General features: G+C 33.7%; 1 protein-coding gene across 5 annotated transcripts; it reads right to left on the reverse strand.

Moving 5' to 3' along the window:
- Positions 1–3,455: 3,455 nt before the first annotated feature.
- On the reverse strand, positions 3,456–9,797 carry LOC133882024 (E3 ubiquitin ligase PQT3-like). Of its 5 annotated transcripts, none has more exons than XM_062321112.1 (14): positions 9,526–9,797; positions 8,718–8,814; positions 8,389–8,470; positions 8,111–8,277; positions 7,945–8,021; positions 7,781–7,837; positions 7,442–7,559; positions 7,197–7,345; positions 6,872–7,036; positions 6,658–6,786; positions 6,367–6,408; positions 5,941–6,191; positions 5,762–5,815; positions 3,456–3,874 (listed from the first exon to the last, which is right to left on the reverse strand). In XM_062321112.1, exons 1-14 carry the CDS (start codon positions 9,689–9,691, stop codon positions 3,722–3,724), a joined length of 1,707 nt encoding a protein of 568 aa, XP_062177096.1. In that variant the 5' UTR covers positions 9,692–9,797; the 3' UTR covers positions 3,456–3,721. The 5 variants fall into 5 exon arrangements, with proteins under 5 accessions (XP_062177096.1, XP_062177095.1, XP_062177094.1 ...); XM_062321111.1 differs by having other exon boundaries at positions 3,458–3,874; positions 5,762–5,837; positions 5,945–6,191; XM_062321110.1 differs by lacking the exon at positions 3,456–3,874 and having other exon boundaries at positions 5,347–5,815.
- Positions 9,798–15,618: the final 5,821 nt, after the last annotated feature.

Genomic DNA, 15,618 nt, shown 5'->3' on the forward strand with positions numbered 1-15,618 from the left:
CCTTAGGTCAGGTTTGTCCTTACCATACATGTTAGGAGGTGTTTGTGCATTTATTTTCATCTAACATGTTTTTGTTGTTTTTTTGTCTTATCTTTTTCAACATTAAATAAAATAAAATAAAATAAAAAATTGGGAAAGAAGATGCAGAATTTTTATTTTTTCTTTTGATAGCTTTTCAGATATTGCATGTGTTTTTGCCTGATATCTCAGTTCATTATGCATTGATTAAATATGCTTATATATGATTGAGAGTTATGTGTGATATCTACTAAGTTTACCTGCTACATCTTAATGATAGATAGTTGTTTTTCCCATGCGATGAAAAATTGTACACTATCCAAAGTTCCCTTAAGGTACATTTTTTACTCTTTGGTTTTTGACTTTTGAAAATTCTGATAATATAGATTTTTTGTGCTAAGCTTGTCAAATTGACAAATTCTCTAGTTGAACCTAGAACCTGAAAATTATGGCATTTTTTCTAGGTATGTTACAACACCAAGTGATAAAAAAACATTTAAAATTCATAAAATATGGATAAATAAAAAGATCCACTGCTTTTGTACTATAAATCTCTTATTAAACTTGTTCCTATAGAAACAGTCAGTGGTCAAATCATTGCGGAAATAGACAGTCACTAAAGGACTAAATAAAGAAAAAGTGTTGTAGCTTAAGGAGAGTGTATCAAATGAGGGCGGCTAGGCTCTAGTAAAATAAGGTTTGACTTTTGACTGATCCAACATTGAATTTCTCTCTTGTTTAGAAAATTCAGTTGCTTTAAATCATATCAGCGAATATCATACATTATTGAGAAAACTTTCACACACTCACGCATTGCATCAGTTGAGTAATCTATATAAAATTTCTATCTGCAGGAAAATTTGGGCTAATTGAATACTTAACTCTCAATTATATCTTTGTATATTTTTTATTTGCTATTTGACTGTCTTATCAATTATTTATACATGCGTATTCTGAAGCTAACTTTAGGAAAAATTATTATTTCTACAAATTTTCCTCTGTTTTCAGCTTTTCAGTGTGAAACGTCCGGATGGACTTGGCTTACAGTCCGGACGCATGCCTTCCTATCAATTGCTAGTCTGGCAAGTGGACCGTACGAACACTTTGGCATCACGTCCAGACGAGATCCTTACAGGTTTTTATCCTTTTCTTTGTTTTCTCTGCCATCTTTACACCACTGCATTTTTATTGGTTTATTATGTCATGTTGTGTGTTTGTCTCACGGATTTCTCCCGAGATTTTGGCTTTCTCTGTACATGTCTTCTTATTCTATAGTATTTGCTGTGTCTTTCTTTATTCTGTTAAGTTCTTGTGCTTTTTAGAATATTGAAATATTTTTTTGAAATATTGTGCATGAAAATCATTTTCTGTCTGTGTGTTTGGTTGATATTGATATATCTATGCCATTTGGATTGCTATATAGGCTTTTATAAATTCTTGGGCATCCAATTGACAGCTGTCATAATACCACATTCTTTTTGGAACTAACAAGATCTAATAATTCTTTGTGGTGTTATTTTTGGATAGATTTCGGTTTAAATCTTTTCAGAAATATGTTGTCCAGCAGCTCTCAGTACAATATCTGACAAATGAATTCTTTGAAAAATTAACTGTTGTTGAAGTTATTTGTTTAAATTTCCAAAGGTTTCAGGATTTAAGATGAGCTTTTTTCCCCAGCTCATGCAGAGCCTTCCGTAGTATCATTCATCCAGATCTGCATCAGTTAGAGGTTCAATCGTGAATCTTCTATTTTATCTTACAGACCAATTGACTAGAGGATTTCAATATGCGGATAATCAGGTTCAGGCTTTGCAAATTCAAGTGACTAAAGTTTTTCAGTCTATGGTTCTCGGCTTCAGGAGATAGAAGCCGAAGTAGCACAAATCCAGCTTTATGTACGGATCTCTCTCCATCCCTTGCTTTCAGTGGATCAGCAGGATTTGGTACTTTGAGGATTTTGATTCCTCTCTCTATTAGTTGTTTTACAAACTTCTGATTGTTTGGGCTACTTGTAGACACTTCTCTTTATCCCTGTTATTTTTGGTTTTTAGAATTTTCTGTCTTGGATTTTATATACTTTGTTTACCCTTATCCTGTTGAGACATCAATGGTGAGTATTTTATAGCTATGGTTTTCATACTCTGTTTTACCCTTTGTCCTTTTGAGATAAAAAATGAGAATATATTAGTTTTTAGACAGGAATTGTATTTTTAACTGGTCAAGTGATTTTTGTCCCAGAATGGCCAAAGGGGGACAAAATAAATCACTATCCTGAAATATTGTTGCTTTTATAGGAATGCCGTGTATTCCAGAGTCTTTAGATATTCAGAGGTTATTTATTCGATATGAAAAGAGTCTTGTTATGACAAGTTGTAGTGTCACATGCTTAAAGAAGGCTATTTCAGAATGTGTTTCTAGAAGTTCAAAGAAGATTCTGTGTAAATTCCAAGTCAAATAAGTCGGATCCCAAGATTTCGTCTGGACGGCCCAGTATAACGTCCAGACGCTAAAAAAAAAATTATTGATTTGAAATAAAAAGTAAAAAAGGTTATAATGTTTAGAAATTGATTGTTTTTTAAAAAAGTAAAAATAAAGTAGGGAAATGGGTTTTTTGTTTGTGAATGCAATGATATGGTCCCGTTTTGTAGCCCTTGTTGGGAGGTGTTTCTTTTTTTTTTTTTTTAAAAAAAGAAAAATTTTGAATAGGAGTAAAATAGTATTGATGTGATATAAAATAGAAAGAAGTTCGAATTTTTTTTTTTTTTTTTTTTTTTTTGTGAAAAAGTTTTGTTTTGAGTGGGATTTTCTATTTTGTTTTAAAATTTGCTGAAAAATCTTATGAAATTTTGTCAAAAAATATTTATGATGTTGCGTTACTAACCTAACAATGCATGCTTAGGTTGCAAAAAAAAAACTTGCACAAATTCAATTTGATTGGATGAGTACTAATTATGGTGGTTTTCCGCAAAAATTACTATATGTTTAAAAATATAAGATAAGAGATTAAAAAAAAATTGCTCAAAAAACAAACAAGTACGAGCTTATGAAAATTTTAAAATCTCACGAAAAAACCGAAAAAGCCCATGCCATGAGAAACAGTGTAGTTTTTTAATTGGCTTATGCTATGTGTTGTAGTTTTTTTTAATCGTCTAGATTTCATTCGAAGTTTTTTTTTTTTTTTTTTTTTTTTTTAAAATTTTAAAATGAGAAAGTGTAATTAAATCTGAACCTAAACCTTAATGTGCACCGAAACCTTCAAATTCTATGGTATTGGATTGGCCCGGCCTAATGCTTAGGCTGGTGTATATATATATCCTACAAGTACTATTATGATTTATCATATTTTAATAATTTAAAAATGATAAATATTGATTATCAACTATCTAATTGAAAAAATCATAGTTAGAATTGAAAAAATCTACGTGCTAGAATCCCATAACAATTCTAAGGTCTGTTTGTGAAAAGAAAATTTAATATATATTCTTGAAAACTCTATACAAATACTGATTAACCAAACAAATGTTCAAATGTGGCTCCAGTGCTCCACCACTAATACACTTTTTAAAACAAACTACAAAAATATTCTTAACACAAAAAACACTTCTAAAAATAAAATAAAATACAATATTTTCTTTTTTTAAAAGAAAACAATTAAGATTTCAGGTCAAAATTTCTCCACAAATTGGTGTGCTGAAGTTGAATCCTAAGCTACTCGTGCTGACCGATGATGCGTCGAATGTCCAAATGCACTGGTGGCCTCTCTCTTCTTCTTGCTCACTTCTCCGTTTGCATAGTACTCTGATTTCCTCTTAGCTGGACCATGGCGGTGGATGCATGTTAAAGGGGAGATATGCTTCTGCATGAAGGGAATAAACACATATCAGACCCAATTCTCTTGGCTCATTTTACTTATTAGACACAAAAAGAAATTAATGTTTGATAATCGTTTTACAAAGAGTGTATTTTTTTTTTTTTTTTTTTTTTTTTTTTAACATATCATCATTTGAAAAATATTTTGTATTTTAAATTATTTGTTAATGATCATGAACAAAAATATGCTTTTGGTTTTTAAAATAAAATAAAAAATTCAAATTCGGTACTACACGTCCATATCATAATTATAGAAACATATGACATTGTAAATGTTTTCATAACCCATGTTTTCTTTTAATCAAATATATTGCAAAGCAAACTAGTTAATTTTCAAAATAGAAATGCTATATACTAGATAGTATTTGTATTCCATCCACCAAAATTGATGTGGCGTAGTACTCCATAACATTTGTTGGATAGAACGCCACATCAGTTTTAATAGATGGAATGCGGTTACTTTTCCGATATATAACGTGATTGAGGAGGAGATTAATCTTAATTTTGAGAAATTCAATCATGTTATGCCACATCTTTTTAGAGTTTTTTTTTTTGTAAAATATTTTGTAACCCTAGAATTTCTCGAAATAAAAAGAACATTATTGTTCCAAGTAGTGTGTGAAAACCCGATTACGATTACTGATTATTTCAAACCGATGGTCGGTTATCCAATTACCAGTCAGTTATAACCGACTGGCTTTATACCTCTAATTCCAAGTCCCATTTTGGGAAGAAATGCAAGTGCCATTCAAAAAGCTAAAAGGTTAGAGAGGAAGTCTTTTAGCTAAGAGCCTATTTAGAATTGCGTTGAAAAATAAAGTGTACAAAAATAAAAAGAAAAAATACAATTTGACCCCCAAAACTGTCACCCTTTTTTTCGGATGACCCCTCAAATTATCAAGGCTTGCATTCTGGCATTTCAAATTACCAAAATCTTTGAAAAAAACCCATTTTGACGAAATATTTTCATAATACCCCTGTCACGTGTCATTTTTTTTAAAAAAAAAATTAAGTCGCGGTTAGAAAAAAAACACCACTCAAACACCCATAATTTTTTTTAAAAAAATACAAATACAAATAAGAAAAGAAATTTTAGTTTATGATTTTTTTTTTTGGAATTTTTTTTTATTTTAATTATTTTTAATTGAATAATAACATGTGACGGGGGTATTGTGGAAACATTTCCCCAAAAATGATTTTTTCAAAAGTTTTGACAGTTTGAGAGGCCAAAGCCCAAGCCTTGATAGCTCGGAGGCTATCCGGAGAATAATTGGTAATTTAAGAGGCTAAATTGTATTTTTTCAAAAATAAAAAAATAAAAAAGAAAAAAAGAAAAAAAAATTTATAAAAAGCCTTATTTTTAAGCTTTCTCCAAAACAAGGATTTAAGCCTTTTTAGAGTTCAAAAAGAAAAAAGAAAAAGTACATATAAAGGATCAATTTTTGCTTGACACATCTTTTTATGTATTAAAAGACTTTTTAAACCCGTTAATGCATTCTCTTTCGGACTCTAATATCCGGAGATGAATACACTAATGAGATTAGAAGGCTATAGGACCAGAAACAAGCTGCTATAGCCACGCAACTCAAAACCATTGCCTTTCATCCACTTTACATGTGCATTTAATTGCCAAATAGGCATAGATAGAGAAATCAAAATTTGAAATGTTCTGGCACTCTCTTCCCATGATAACTCCATAATTAGATGGGGCATCATTAAAAATATATATACTAAAGACAAATGGACTCCAACTTCTAAAATATCTATTATTTAACCTTAACAGAAGCAACAAAACAATATCTCTTCCTTTCATAAAACAGCAGTATAAAAATAATGAGGGTAAAGGGAAATTAGTACAATACAAAAGACATACACATTTGAATTTTATTGAAGGAACATCAGCAACGCGGTTCACTACCCCACCAAACTCCCAATCTTTGGTAAACTCCCTGTCAACATAAAGAAATTAACCTAATTAGTCATATAAAAAAACTGCATTTTTATGGTTCAAAACTATTTAAAAAGCAAGAACTTCGGGTAGTACAACGCAACGTACCTTTGAGGTGGAATAGAAGGGAACATATAGCCTTGTGCACCAAATGGGTCTTGAGGTACAATACCCCCAAAAGCCATGTCAAAAGGAAGTATCCCATAACCCATGTAAGGCATAGCACCAGGATATGGTGCCAGACACCCATCCATACCAGGTTGCATGCCAGTCCAGTATGGATTAAAGGCAGAGGGACCAGAAGGCATCATATTGTTCTCAGCTGCAAGGTCTTCAGAGGTTTTCCACTGTAAATCTACGAGGCATTCAAAACTAGAATAAATTATCTTGAAATCGTAAGGGATGCAACCGCCCCATTGCAGTTTCCAAAATTAAGTATATTCATAGCCAGAGCCACTAAAAGAAACCCAATCTTTAGAAAAATTTCATCAAATGTTAGACAAAAAAGCAAAGGAAGAGCATGAACATACCATTTGCAGGCATGCGGGCTTTATTCTTTTCCTTTTTCTTTCCTGCAAAATCAAATACAATGTGAGATCGATGAGACCTTCGTTACAACAACCAACAGATATAATATTCAGCATTCTTTTAATAGTGTTTATCGTCTCAGATGTGTTATGACAACTATCCATGAAGCTCCCAATGCAACAAACATAACTAAAAAACAGGACGTGGAGTTCCATGAGCTGAATGAGATCTAAGAAACACTCGACTCAATAGGTATTGGGAGGGGGGAGGAAAAAGAAATAGATTCAAAATACCACAGAATAAAACGTTACCAGCCTCACTGGTAGGCACTTTCTGGTGAACTTCTTCCTCAGCCAAGAGAGCACTCCCCAGTGATGTTGGGGATGGAACTTTGGGCAGCAGACAATGATCAGATTCCATATCTGAATTTTAAGACAAAATGTTAATAAAATGTATAATAGCACATAGTTATGATTACTATAAAAGCCATGTTAGTAAAGCACGAACCTCGAACTGCAAAGGTACTTCCAGCAGTTTCAGAACTACTGTTACCACCCTCCAATATACGATTGATTGTATGCCTGAGCGTTTTATTTGGAAGGAGATCATCAGCAAGAACATTTTTTTTCCCACATACACACCTTGTCTTTGAGATTATGTGGTCACTGATACCTGAGTAAAATTTTATGAACATATGAGCTTGAGAATAAAACATTTACTGATGGATGAAGAAAAGCTCATGAAACCATAGAGTATTAAAGTTGAGATTCTATATAATATCCAAATTGGGCAGAAAGTAACCACATTTTAAAACTTAAGCATCACAACATACATTTATTGCAAAAGCTCTCAAAACAACACTTGCTCAGCACAGCATCTTTCATTACTTTCTTGCACAACCGGCAGTGGAGCTCAGGTGGTAGCTCACCAACAGAACATGTGGATGGTACCCCACCATCCACTTCTTTCTCAAAAGCAACACTGTATTTTTCAAATAACCATTCTAATCAATTTTCAAGACAAAATATAGATACTCTATATATATTAAAGAAAAAATATTAACGGTTATCAGCTTACTCATTTGGTTTCAAAGCTACTGCACCACTTGACAACGTATATGAGCCATTTGGTGGTTTCGCCCTTATAATGTCAAACTTTGCATCACCATTTGTAGGGCAGTGCTGAATAAAGTGCCCTGTAGATACAAAGCTACACACAGTGAGCACACTTTCTTTTCTTTTCTTTTCCTAATTTTTTTTTTGGCTGCAAAGATAAATGTTTGAGCAAGCAATTCTCTCCCTCCCTCTCTCTCTCTCTCTCTCTCTCTCACCAGCAATCGGCAAGCAATTTACTAACTAAGAAGACGAGGAAGAGAAAAAAACATTGAAGAAAAAAATCATTAAAAAATGAACATACCGGGCACCTTGCACCTGTGACACACATAGCCCTGCGGAGGTGTTTTCCACTCAAACCCTGCTCGACCACAAAAAGACGATAATGAATTTCAGCTTATCGCATAAATAGATTTAGCAGTAATTGACGTGACATACATAAAACCAAAATGAGGTATAAAGACTCACCAAAACCATGTCCGCCCATTTTACCAGCTATACCCCTTTCAAATCCTCTGCTAGGGCCAAAACCATCAGGACCATGACTGCAATTGAATACAAGATTGTGAATAGGTGGTAACCTAAAACCAACCATTAGCATCAAATAACGCAACAAAAGCAGAAGGCATCTCACCATTGCCAGTCCAAGGCTGGAGTATCAATTAGAGCTTTAATCTTGCTTTCCTCATCAACTATATTAGTAGGGGGAGCTTCCACAGTTGGATTGCTTGACTGAACAGGTGGCACTTCAGGAGTTCCATTCACATCATTCCAAAAGCCATTCCACTCTGAGTCGTCAGGCTGTAAAGTCAAATGAAACACACTATTACTTGAATGCATTACATATGAGGCAAAAGTCAGATTTCCATAAGATGACTGAATCCAAGGGACAATTACGAAGGCTAAGCTTACAAATATCATGGTAGAAGCAACAGTAGCTGGTAAGCTACTCTTTTCTGGTTCAGCATTGACCATCGTATTTTCTACCACCGGCCTGCAAAACAAATGCAGCCCAAAACCCAACTTCAAAGAATTTTCACCACAACAAAAGGAAGAAATCTTTCTTATGCACACATAACCACTGTGATATGGGTTTGGAAAGATAAAGTGACAATGACTGTCCATATCACCATGTTTGTGTGCTGCTAAGCTCAATTTCCATCTATGTTCATTCCAATGAATGACTAAACTGAAACAAACTCAACTAGGCAATCAAGAAATTAAAAGTTAAGAGATAGTACGCTCGGTCAGCAACCACGGCCATGCGTGGCAATCTAGCAAGTCGACGAATTAAAACTGAGCTATATTTAGGAATCAGCATTGCTTCATCAAGATACTCTGAAATTCCAAAACAGAGAAACGAATTGTCTATTAAATACCGTGTGAAATATTAATTCATGAAACTAAACAAGTGATCAAATACAAATCATCAACATGAGGACCCTATTCTCCCTAACCATTCCGCACAACCCCAGTATCGATCTCACAACCCATCCCTCTCAAATTGCACCACACTACCATAAAATTTTTAGCCAAAATTCGTTCAATTCCAATTTCCATGGCACTACTAATTTCACCAATACAAAGTTATTTCTCAACGCCAGGGAAAATGTGATTGTAATCAAACCCAACCCCGTAATGATTATTTCTTTTTAGGGTAAATTGTTCTCTCTTTGTATATATATATATATATAAAGAAAAAAAAATCCAAATCAAAATTAATTGAGAGCAGAGATCACAATCCTGCTATCACAGCCTAAAACCCTAATCGCAAAGATCACAATACTCTCACCGCCTAAAACCCTAATCGCAAAGATCACAATACTCTCACCGCCTAAAACCCTAATCGCAAAGATCACAATACTCTCACCGCCTAAAACCCTAATCGCAAAGATTACAATCCGCTCACTGCCTAAAACCCTAATCGTAAAGATCACAATACTCTCATCGCCTAAAACCCTAATCGTAAAGATCACAATCCTCTCACCGCCTAAAACCCTAATCTTGTTGGAAATATTAGAAAAATAACTCATAAAATCCAGGACAAACCTTCATTAGTGTGGGCATTAATGACCGCAAGGTCGAAATCTTTACCCCAACCATAGCGCGCGGATTCAAAAATTCTTTGTTTAAAACTACCAATTGAGATGAAGGGCACATTTATGTCAATTGAATCGAAATCTCTTTCACTTTTATACCTATAGTACACGGCCATGGTGTACCAGAACAAAGAGCAAGCCCTAGATCGTTATCAAGAACAAGAAGCAGATTATTAGGGTTTTCTGGCGCAGAAACAGAACGAAAAGATTTTTCCAGAGCAAATTACCAAATAGTTTTTTGGGGAATTGAGGTCTCTGACGCTCTGTATATATAATGGTCCGAGTTATGACGATTCGCTTACGTCAATTAGCAATTCACGCGCTTTTTACGCGTTTTTGTTTTTATAAACATTTTAGAAAATAGTTTTTATATATATATATATATAGAAAATAGTTTTTAAGGGCATCAAATCTCATCAGTTTTATTTTAGATCTTTAAAATACTTTTTTTTTTTTTATTAATTTCTTTTGAAATGTATCTTCCCCTAGGTCCTCATCCCAAAGGTCCAGTATACTTCTGCTAAGTTCTGTTCAAAAAACCCACTGGGCCGACCCACCAAACCAGCTCATCCGAACCAAATAGCCCATGCTTGTTGGTTTTAAGATTATTCTTAAACAATATGTATACATCTCATGTTTTTCCCTGCGTTAGAAAATTCATCCGAGTTTGTTTAATATTATCAGAGTAAGTTATTGGTCCATTTCCTCCCCCCTCCTTTCTTTCTAGTGGTCACGAGTTCAAACTCGTTCGCGGGAGTAGTCCGCGATCCAGATGCTACTAAGAAAGGATTTTACTAACATGCACTTTGGTAGGGCTGTGGTGACAGACTCGTCTTCCAAGACAATAGCTATGGTTCAAACCGAACATTTTACAGCTGGTGGGAACCTTGATGGTCAATCCCAAAGGGAGTAATTACACTTATTTTCCCTTCCAGCCTTTTTAATTAGAAAAAAAAAAAAAAAAAAAGGACAAAAAAAGGGAGTAAGTTGTTGGTCAACAGTAGACAGGCTTAACAAAAATATGACTATCATTATGACATGTACATAATCCCCAAAACCTTCAATGAGACAAATATATAACTATCATCATGGAATGAAAAGAGAGATCAAGAAAGATGTAAACCATTTTTCAAAATTTATTGAACATTTTTTATCAAACGAAAATCATTTTCAGGTTGATTATTAATTGTGCACTCACCAAACACCGAATAATGTCAAAAATATTTTACGTCGAGACAAACAGAACATTAATTGAAATATTAAATGGCCTACTCACCGGTCACCACTGGTGTTTTTATTCGCCACGTGTGCCAGAACAGAAAAGTTGAAATATTGAGGGTGGATATAGGTTTAGAGAGTGTAATATAGTAGAGAAATGATTCTTTACCACCTAAATATACAACTTTTCACCACCTTGTCTATGTGGCAAGGTGGTCCCCCACTTTATTTTATTTTTTAAAAATAAAAAAACTCTAAAGTTAGTAGGGGACCACCTTGTCACATAGACAAGGTGGTGAAAAGTTGTATATTTAGGTGGTAGTGAATCATTACTCAATATAGTAATATATGCTTATGGCCATGGGAAGGTCATCGTGGAAGTTATGTAGGCCCGCGTCTTAACGTTGCAATTGTATACAACTACTATTCTCTTGTGACTTAGAAAACTCACTCTTTATGTTCAGATTCTACTGTTTGCCGTTTGGCAACCCCTCCCCTCCGATCCCTTCTTTTTTTTAATTTGGATCCTTTCTATTTCTCTCCATTTAGTTATAAAGTAGAGGCATAATTATTTTTTTTTACATTTTATAAAAATGTAAAAAAACAACTATGCCCTTCCTTTATAAGTAAATGGAGAGATCCCGTTCCTCTTTTTTTCCTTTTTTTTTTTTTTTTTTTTTTTTTTTTTTTTTTTGACTTCTCCCCCCTCCAAAGAAAAAATCAACTTTAAAAAATTTTAATTTTTTTTTTTCACTTTTTATATCACATCAATTATTTTTTATTACCATTTAAATAAAAATATCTAATACAATATAATTTTTTTTTTTTTTATTTCCATATAAACTCTTTTTAATTTATATCACAACAATCATTTTTTATGACCACTCAAAAAAAAAAAAAAAAAAAAATTGACCTCAAATATAAGGAAAATGAGTTGTCAAACAAGGAATTACAAAAAGTCCCACTCAAGTCTTATCTCAACAATCCTCAATCGTTTGTGATGGGAACTCTCTTTTACTTTTCAAAAATTTCTCTTTCTAGTACTTTAAAAATAGCCATAGCAATTCACGGTCTTAACAAAGGGTTTGTTTATAAAATACCAAAGCCATTTTTGCAAGTCAAACGATTTAGAGAGAGGTTTACATACTTAGTAGTAAAATCAAGAGATAATTAAAAAAAAAAAAATCCCCTAAACTATTGGTTGTTTTTAAAGTAGTCTTTGAACTACAAAGTGTATTAATATGACCCCTCAAACTATCATTTTATTCCAAAATGACCAGTCTGTTAAGTTTCTCAGTAAAATTGAATGAAAAATGCACCACGTGTTGTGTGTGTGACAATTGCTGACTTAAACTTTTCATAATACCTTTATTTTACACTGTGAAATTCCTAAATTGCCCTGGAAAATAAAGCACATGTAAGGTCTCCCCGAACTAACACCAAAGAACATTTATATTACTATTCTGCCATTCGGGTAAGATAGATGGCATTTTAGGTGGACAAGATGAATGACTTAAATGCATGGAGGAGCAGACTCTCGAAGTTTCATGGAAAAAATGAAAACTGCCGATTGCGTTGCTCTGTTAGGGCTTGGAGGAGCTAAAAGTTTGAAAGGTTTGAAGGGTTTGAAGGAGCTAAAAGTCCACCCATTATCAGTGTTTTCGGCCACTAAAGGTAGGAATTTTCAAGTACCCCTGACAAATCTTGCTTTCTGTTTTGGGGTTTTTTGATATCAAACAAAATCTGCGTGATTTGAAACTAAATTTTGGAGTACCCATTACCTAAAAGTCTTGCTTTTACAATTTTACGTAATTGGTTGTTACGAGAAAATCGAAACTCCTTTTATAATGTCCAGATTTTGGGGGTAGGACCATGTGCTTTTTGGCATCGTGTTTGTTTAGAATTTTATTTAAATTGAAAATCCCCTTTAAAATGCCATAGATTCTTAGATAACGATCCAGAAAGTGATGTTTTGTCAATTGCTTTGTTTGCTTTCTATGCGTATGGATTGTAATATTTTGTGGTAGGCTTTGTCTAAAATAATGTTTATTTGCTCTCATTTAGAAATTGAGTTGGTTAGTCTTGTTGTGAAGTAGGCACTCATTTGATGTAGTCCCCTACGGATGTCATAATTTATTAAGTTACATGCATGTAAAAATGCACACCATGCAATATACATCAAATGCACTTAATGTAACACTGTGGGAACCAAAGGCTTAAATGTAGTCTCTTAATGATATTCATGTCTTCTTCTTCTTCTTCTTCTTTTTTTTTTTTTTTTTTTTTTTTTTTTTTTTTAAGTTTTTTGGTTATTCTGATTTATCATTTTTTAAATGATATAGTGAACTTAATTGGTGCTAATTCAACAACATGTACGCATATCAAAATTTTATTCCACATGACTTGGCCATTAGCCTATATGTCATTGCTCATAGTTAAATTATCTAGCAGAGGGAGTGATTTGGTAATGATACGTACCTTAAGGAGTTATTTGATGCATTTAAACCCAAAAAGTGATTTGATAAAAGGCAAAATCACAAGGACCTTTGAGTACTTTGATTTCTCTCTTACTCATATATGAATAATGAGCTGCAGAAGCTTCATTGCATTGTGATACTTGTCTAGCAGGCAATAGAAAAATTGCATCAATGCACTATTGAGACTTCAGTCCAAAAAACCTAGAGCATGGATAATGATTCACGACAAATATTACTTGTTAAAATTGCTAGCAATTAGGATAGATAATGTGAACGAGCTTATATAGAACACACCTGTCTGGATAGGTGATTAGACAATCCAAAATTTATTTGAGAATATAGATCCCAGCCATATGAATTCTCTCACATTACTTGTCCAAATTGTTATTAATTCCGGTAGATAATTGTTGTAGATCCCAATCCGTTTTGATATTAGCTGGCCTAGCTGTCACTATGACTAAGTTAGACCCAGTAAACGAGAAGAAAGGCAAAGGAGCTGGGCCGGATGGGAACATTGATGCCAACCTGAGTCAAACCCAAAACAAGTTAAAAGTTTGACATACATATTCCACTCAAAGCAGGGATGAGCTTACAGTGGCCAAAACTCTAATTTGAGAATATAGAAGACAAATATGGCTATGTATTTGCATCAAACCATGAAAATGATTTGTTTATGAAGCTAATGTGTCAAGTTCCTCTACTTAAGCTGGATATCATAGGTTAACAAATATTTGCCATGCAGTTTATGGTTTGCACTAATCTCTACTAGTCCTATTATTTTGCTTTTTGGAAGTATGCTCGAGGACTTGCCCTAAAGATTTCTTACCTAGGCCTGACCAGCTTCGATTTCAGTCTGAAATTTCCTTGCAGCTGCACCAGATGTAGTAAATATAGAAGCTCCATTGCCATATCTGCTCCAGAAGTACAAGTCACATCCAAATCGCAAGCTCTTTAAGAATTAAGAGAGAAGAAAAAATGTAGTGTAATTTATACAAGGAGGGAAGCAAATTTAAGAAAGTACTTGTTTCCGTTAACAATGTTTATGGCCTCGTCAAAGCTATCAGTGTTAAGATCTTGAGTGACTGAACGCGTAACGGGTTTGTGAACTGGAAAATTACTAGGATTGTTCTTCCTTAATTTCCCTATTTTAGAGAAAAGAAAGATAAAACAATTCTAGTTTGTAGGATTTTCGAGGAATCCTAGACCTCCTTGGTTGAGCAATTAGAGGTGCTCGGAACTCACAAACACAAGGTTTGAATAATTTCTTAGTTACCTTCATTCCATAGCAATGCAGCTTATTTAAAGAAATACAATAGAGTTCTACTTAAAATAGGACGCTAAGACTCCTAGTAGCATACCAGTGACTCACATAAAGATAACTACTAACAAGAAGATTAACAAAGAGATAAAGATAACTGCTAACAAGCTAGAGATAACTTGATAGACTACTAACAACAAACCAAATAGAATTGAATTACTAATACCCCACATAGATAAAGATAAACTAGAGAAACTACTACTGCATTGCAATCCACCACTCAGCATTCCAGCCCCTTAGCCACGTACACGTAACACTCAGCCTGATTTTAAGAGAGAGAAAAAATGTAAGTTAACATTATCTCCATAATAAGAAATGGAAGCTTAGCTAAAGAACAATGGAGTAATGAAAACACCTCCTTGCAAAGAAGAACTGGACCAAAAATTTCCTCCTGCAAATGCAAAGATCAAATGGCATCATTATTGCTTCAAAGTCAGAGGTTCAACTCTTTTTGTCCATAAGGAACAACGTGGTTCATTTTGACAACATTATGGAAAGAACTGGAGAAAGGAAAACCAAAAGATACCTTGTAGCACTCCATGTCGGTTGCGATATCTGATAAGATAGTGGGACCAATAAAATTCCCATGCTCATATCCAGGGACCTATTTTTAAATTATGAATAAATTTCTTAGTAGATCAGTTTCTGAAAAACTGAAATAAAGCAAATGGGAACCTGCAACCCTGTCAAGCACAGATTTTATCACTCTCGAGGAAGAAACGCATATAGCAGCTTTTTTTTTTTCCTACTTCGTATTATGAAAACAGCTACAATGTTTTAGCTTATAGAAATTAATTTAAGAAAATGCATGTTGTAATAATTAAATTAGCCACACAAATCTAATTCTCAAACCTCCTCAGACGCATGTGTGGTGAAATTCATGCCGAAGTTCTCAGAGGTCCTAAAAACTTCCATTCAAGCCAAAGTGCGTGCTTGGATGCTCAGAGGAAGTTCAATTTGATATTAAGGTAAAACAGTCGGAATTAACTGTATGTGGAATTAATATGATGATTTTAAAAAAAGTCATAGT

The sequence above is a fragment of the Alnus glutinosa genome, chromosome 11 (assembly GCF_958979055.1).
Source record: "Alnus glutinosa chromosome 11, dhAlnGlut1.1, whole genome shotgun sequence".
Classification (NCBI taxonomy): domain Eukaryota; kingdom Viridiplantae; phylum Streptophyta; class Magnoliopsida; order Fagales; family Betulaceae; genus Alnus; species Alnus glutinosa.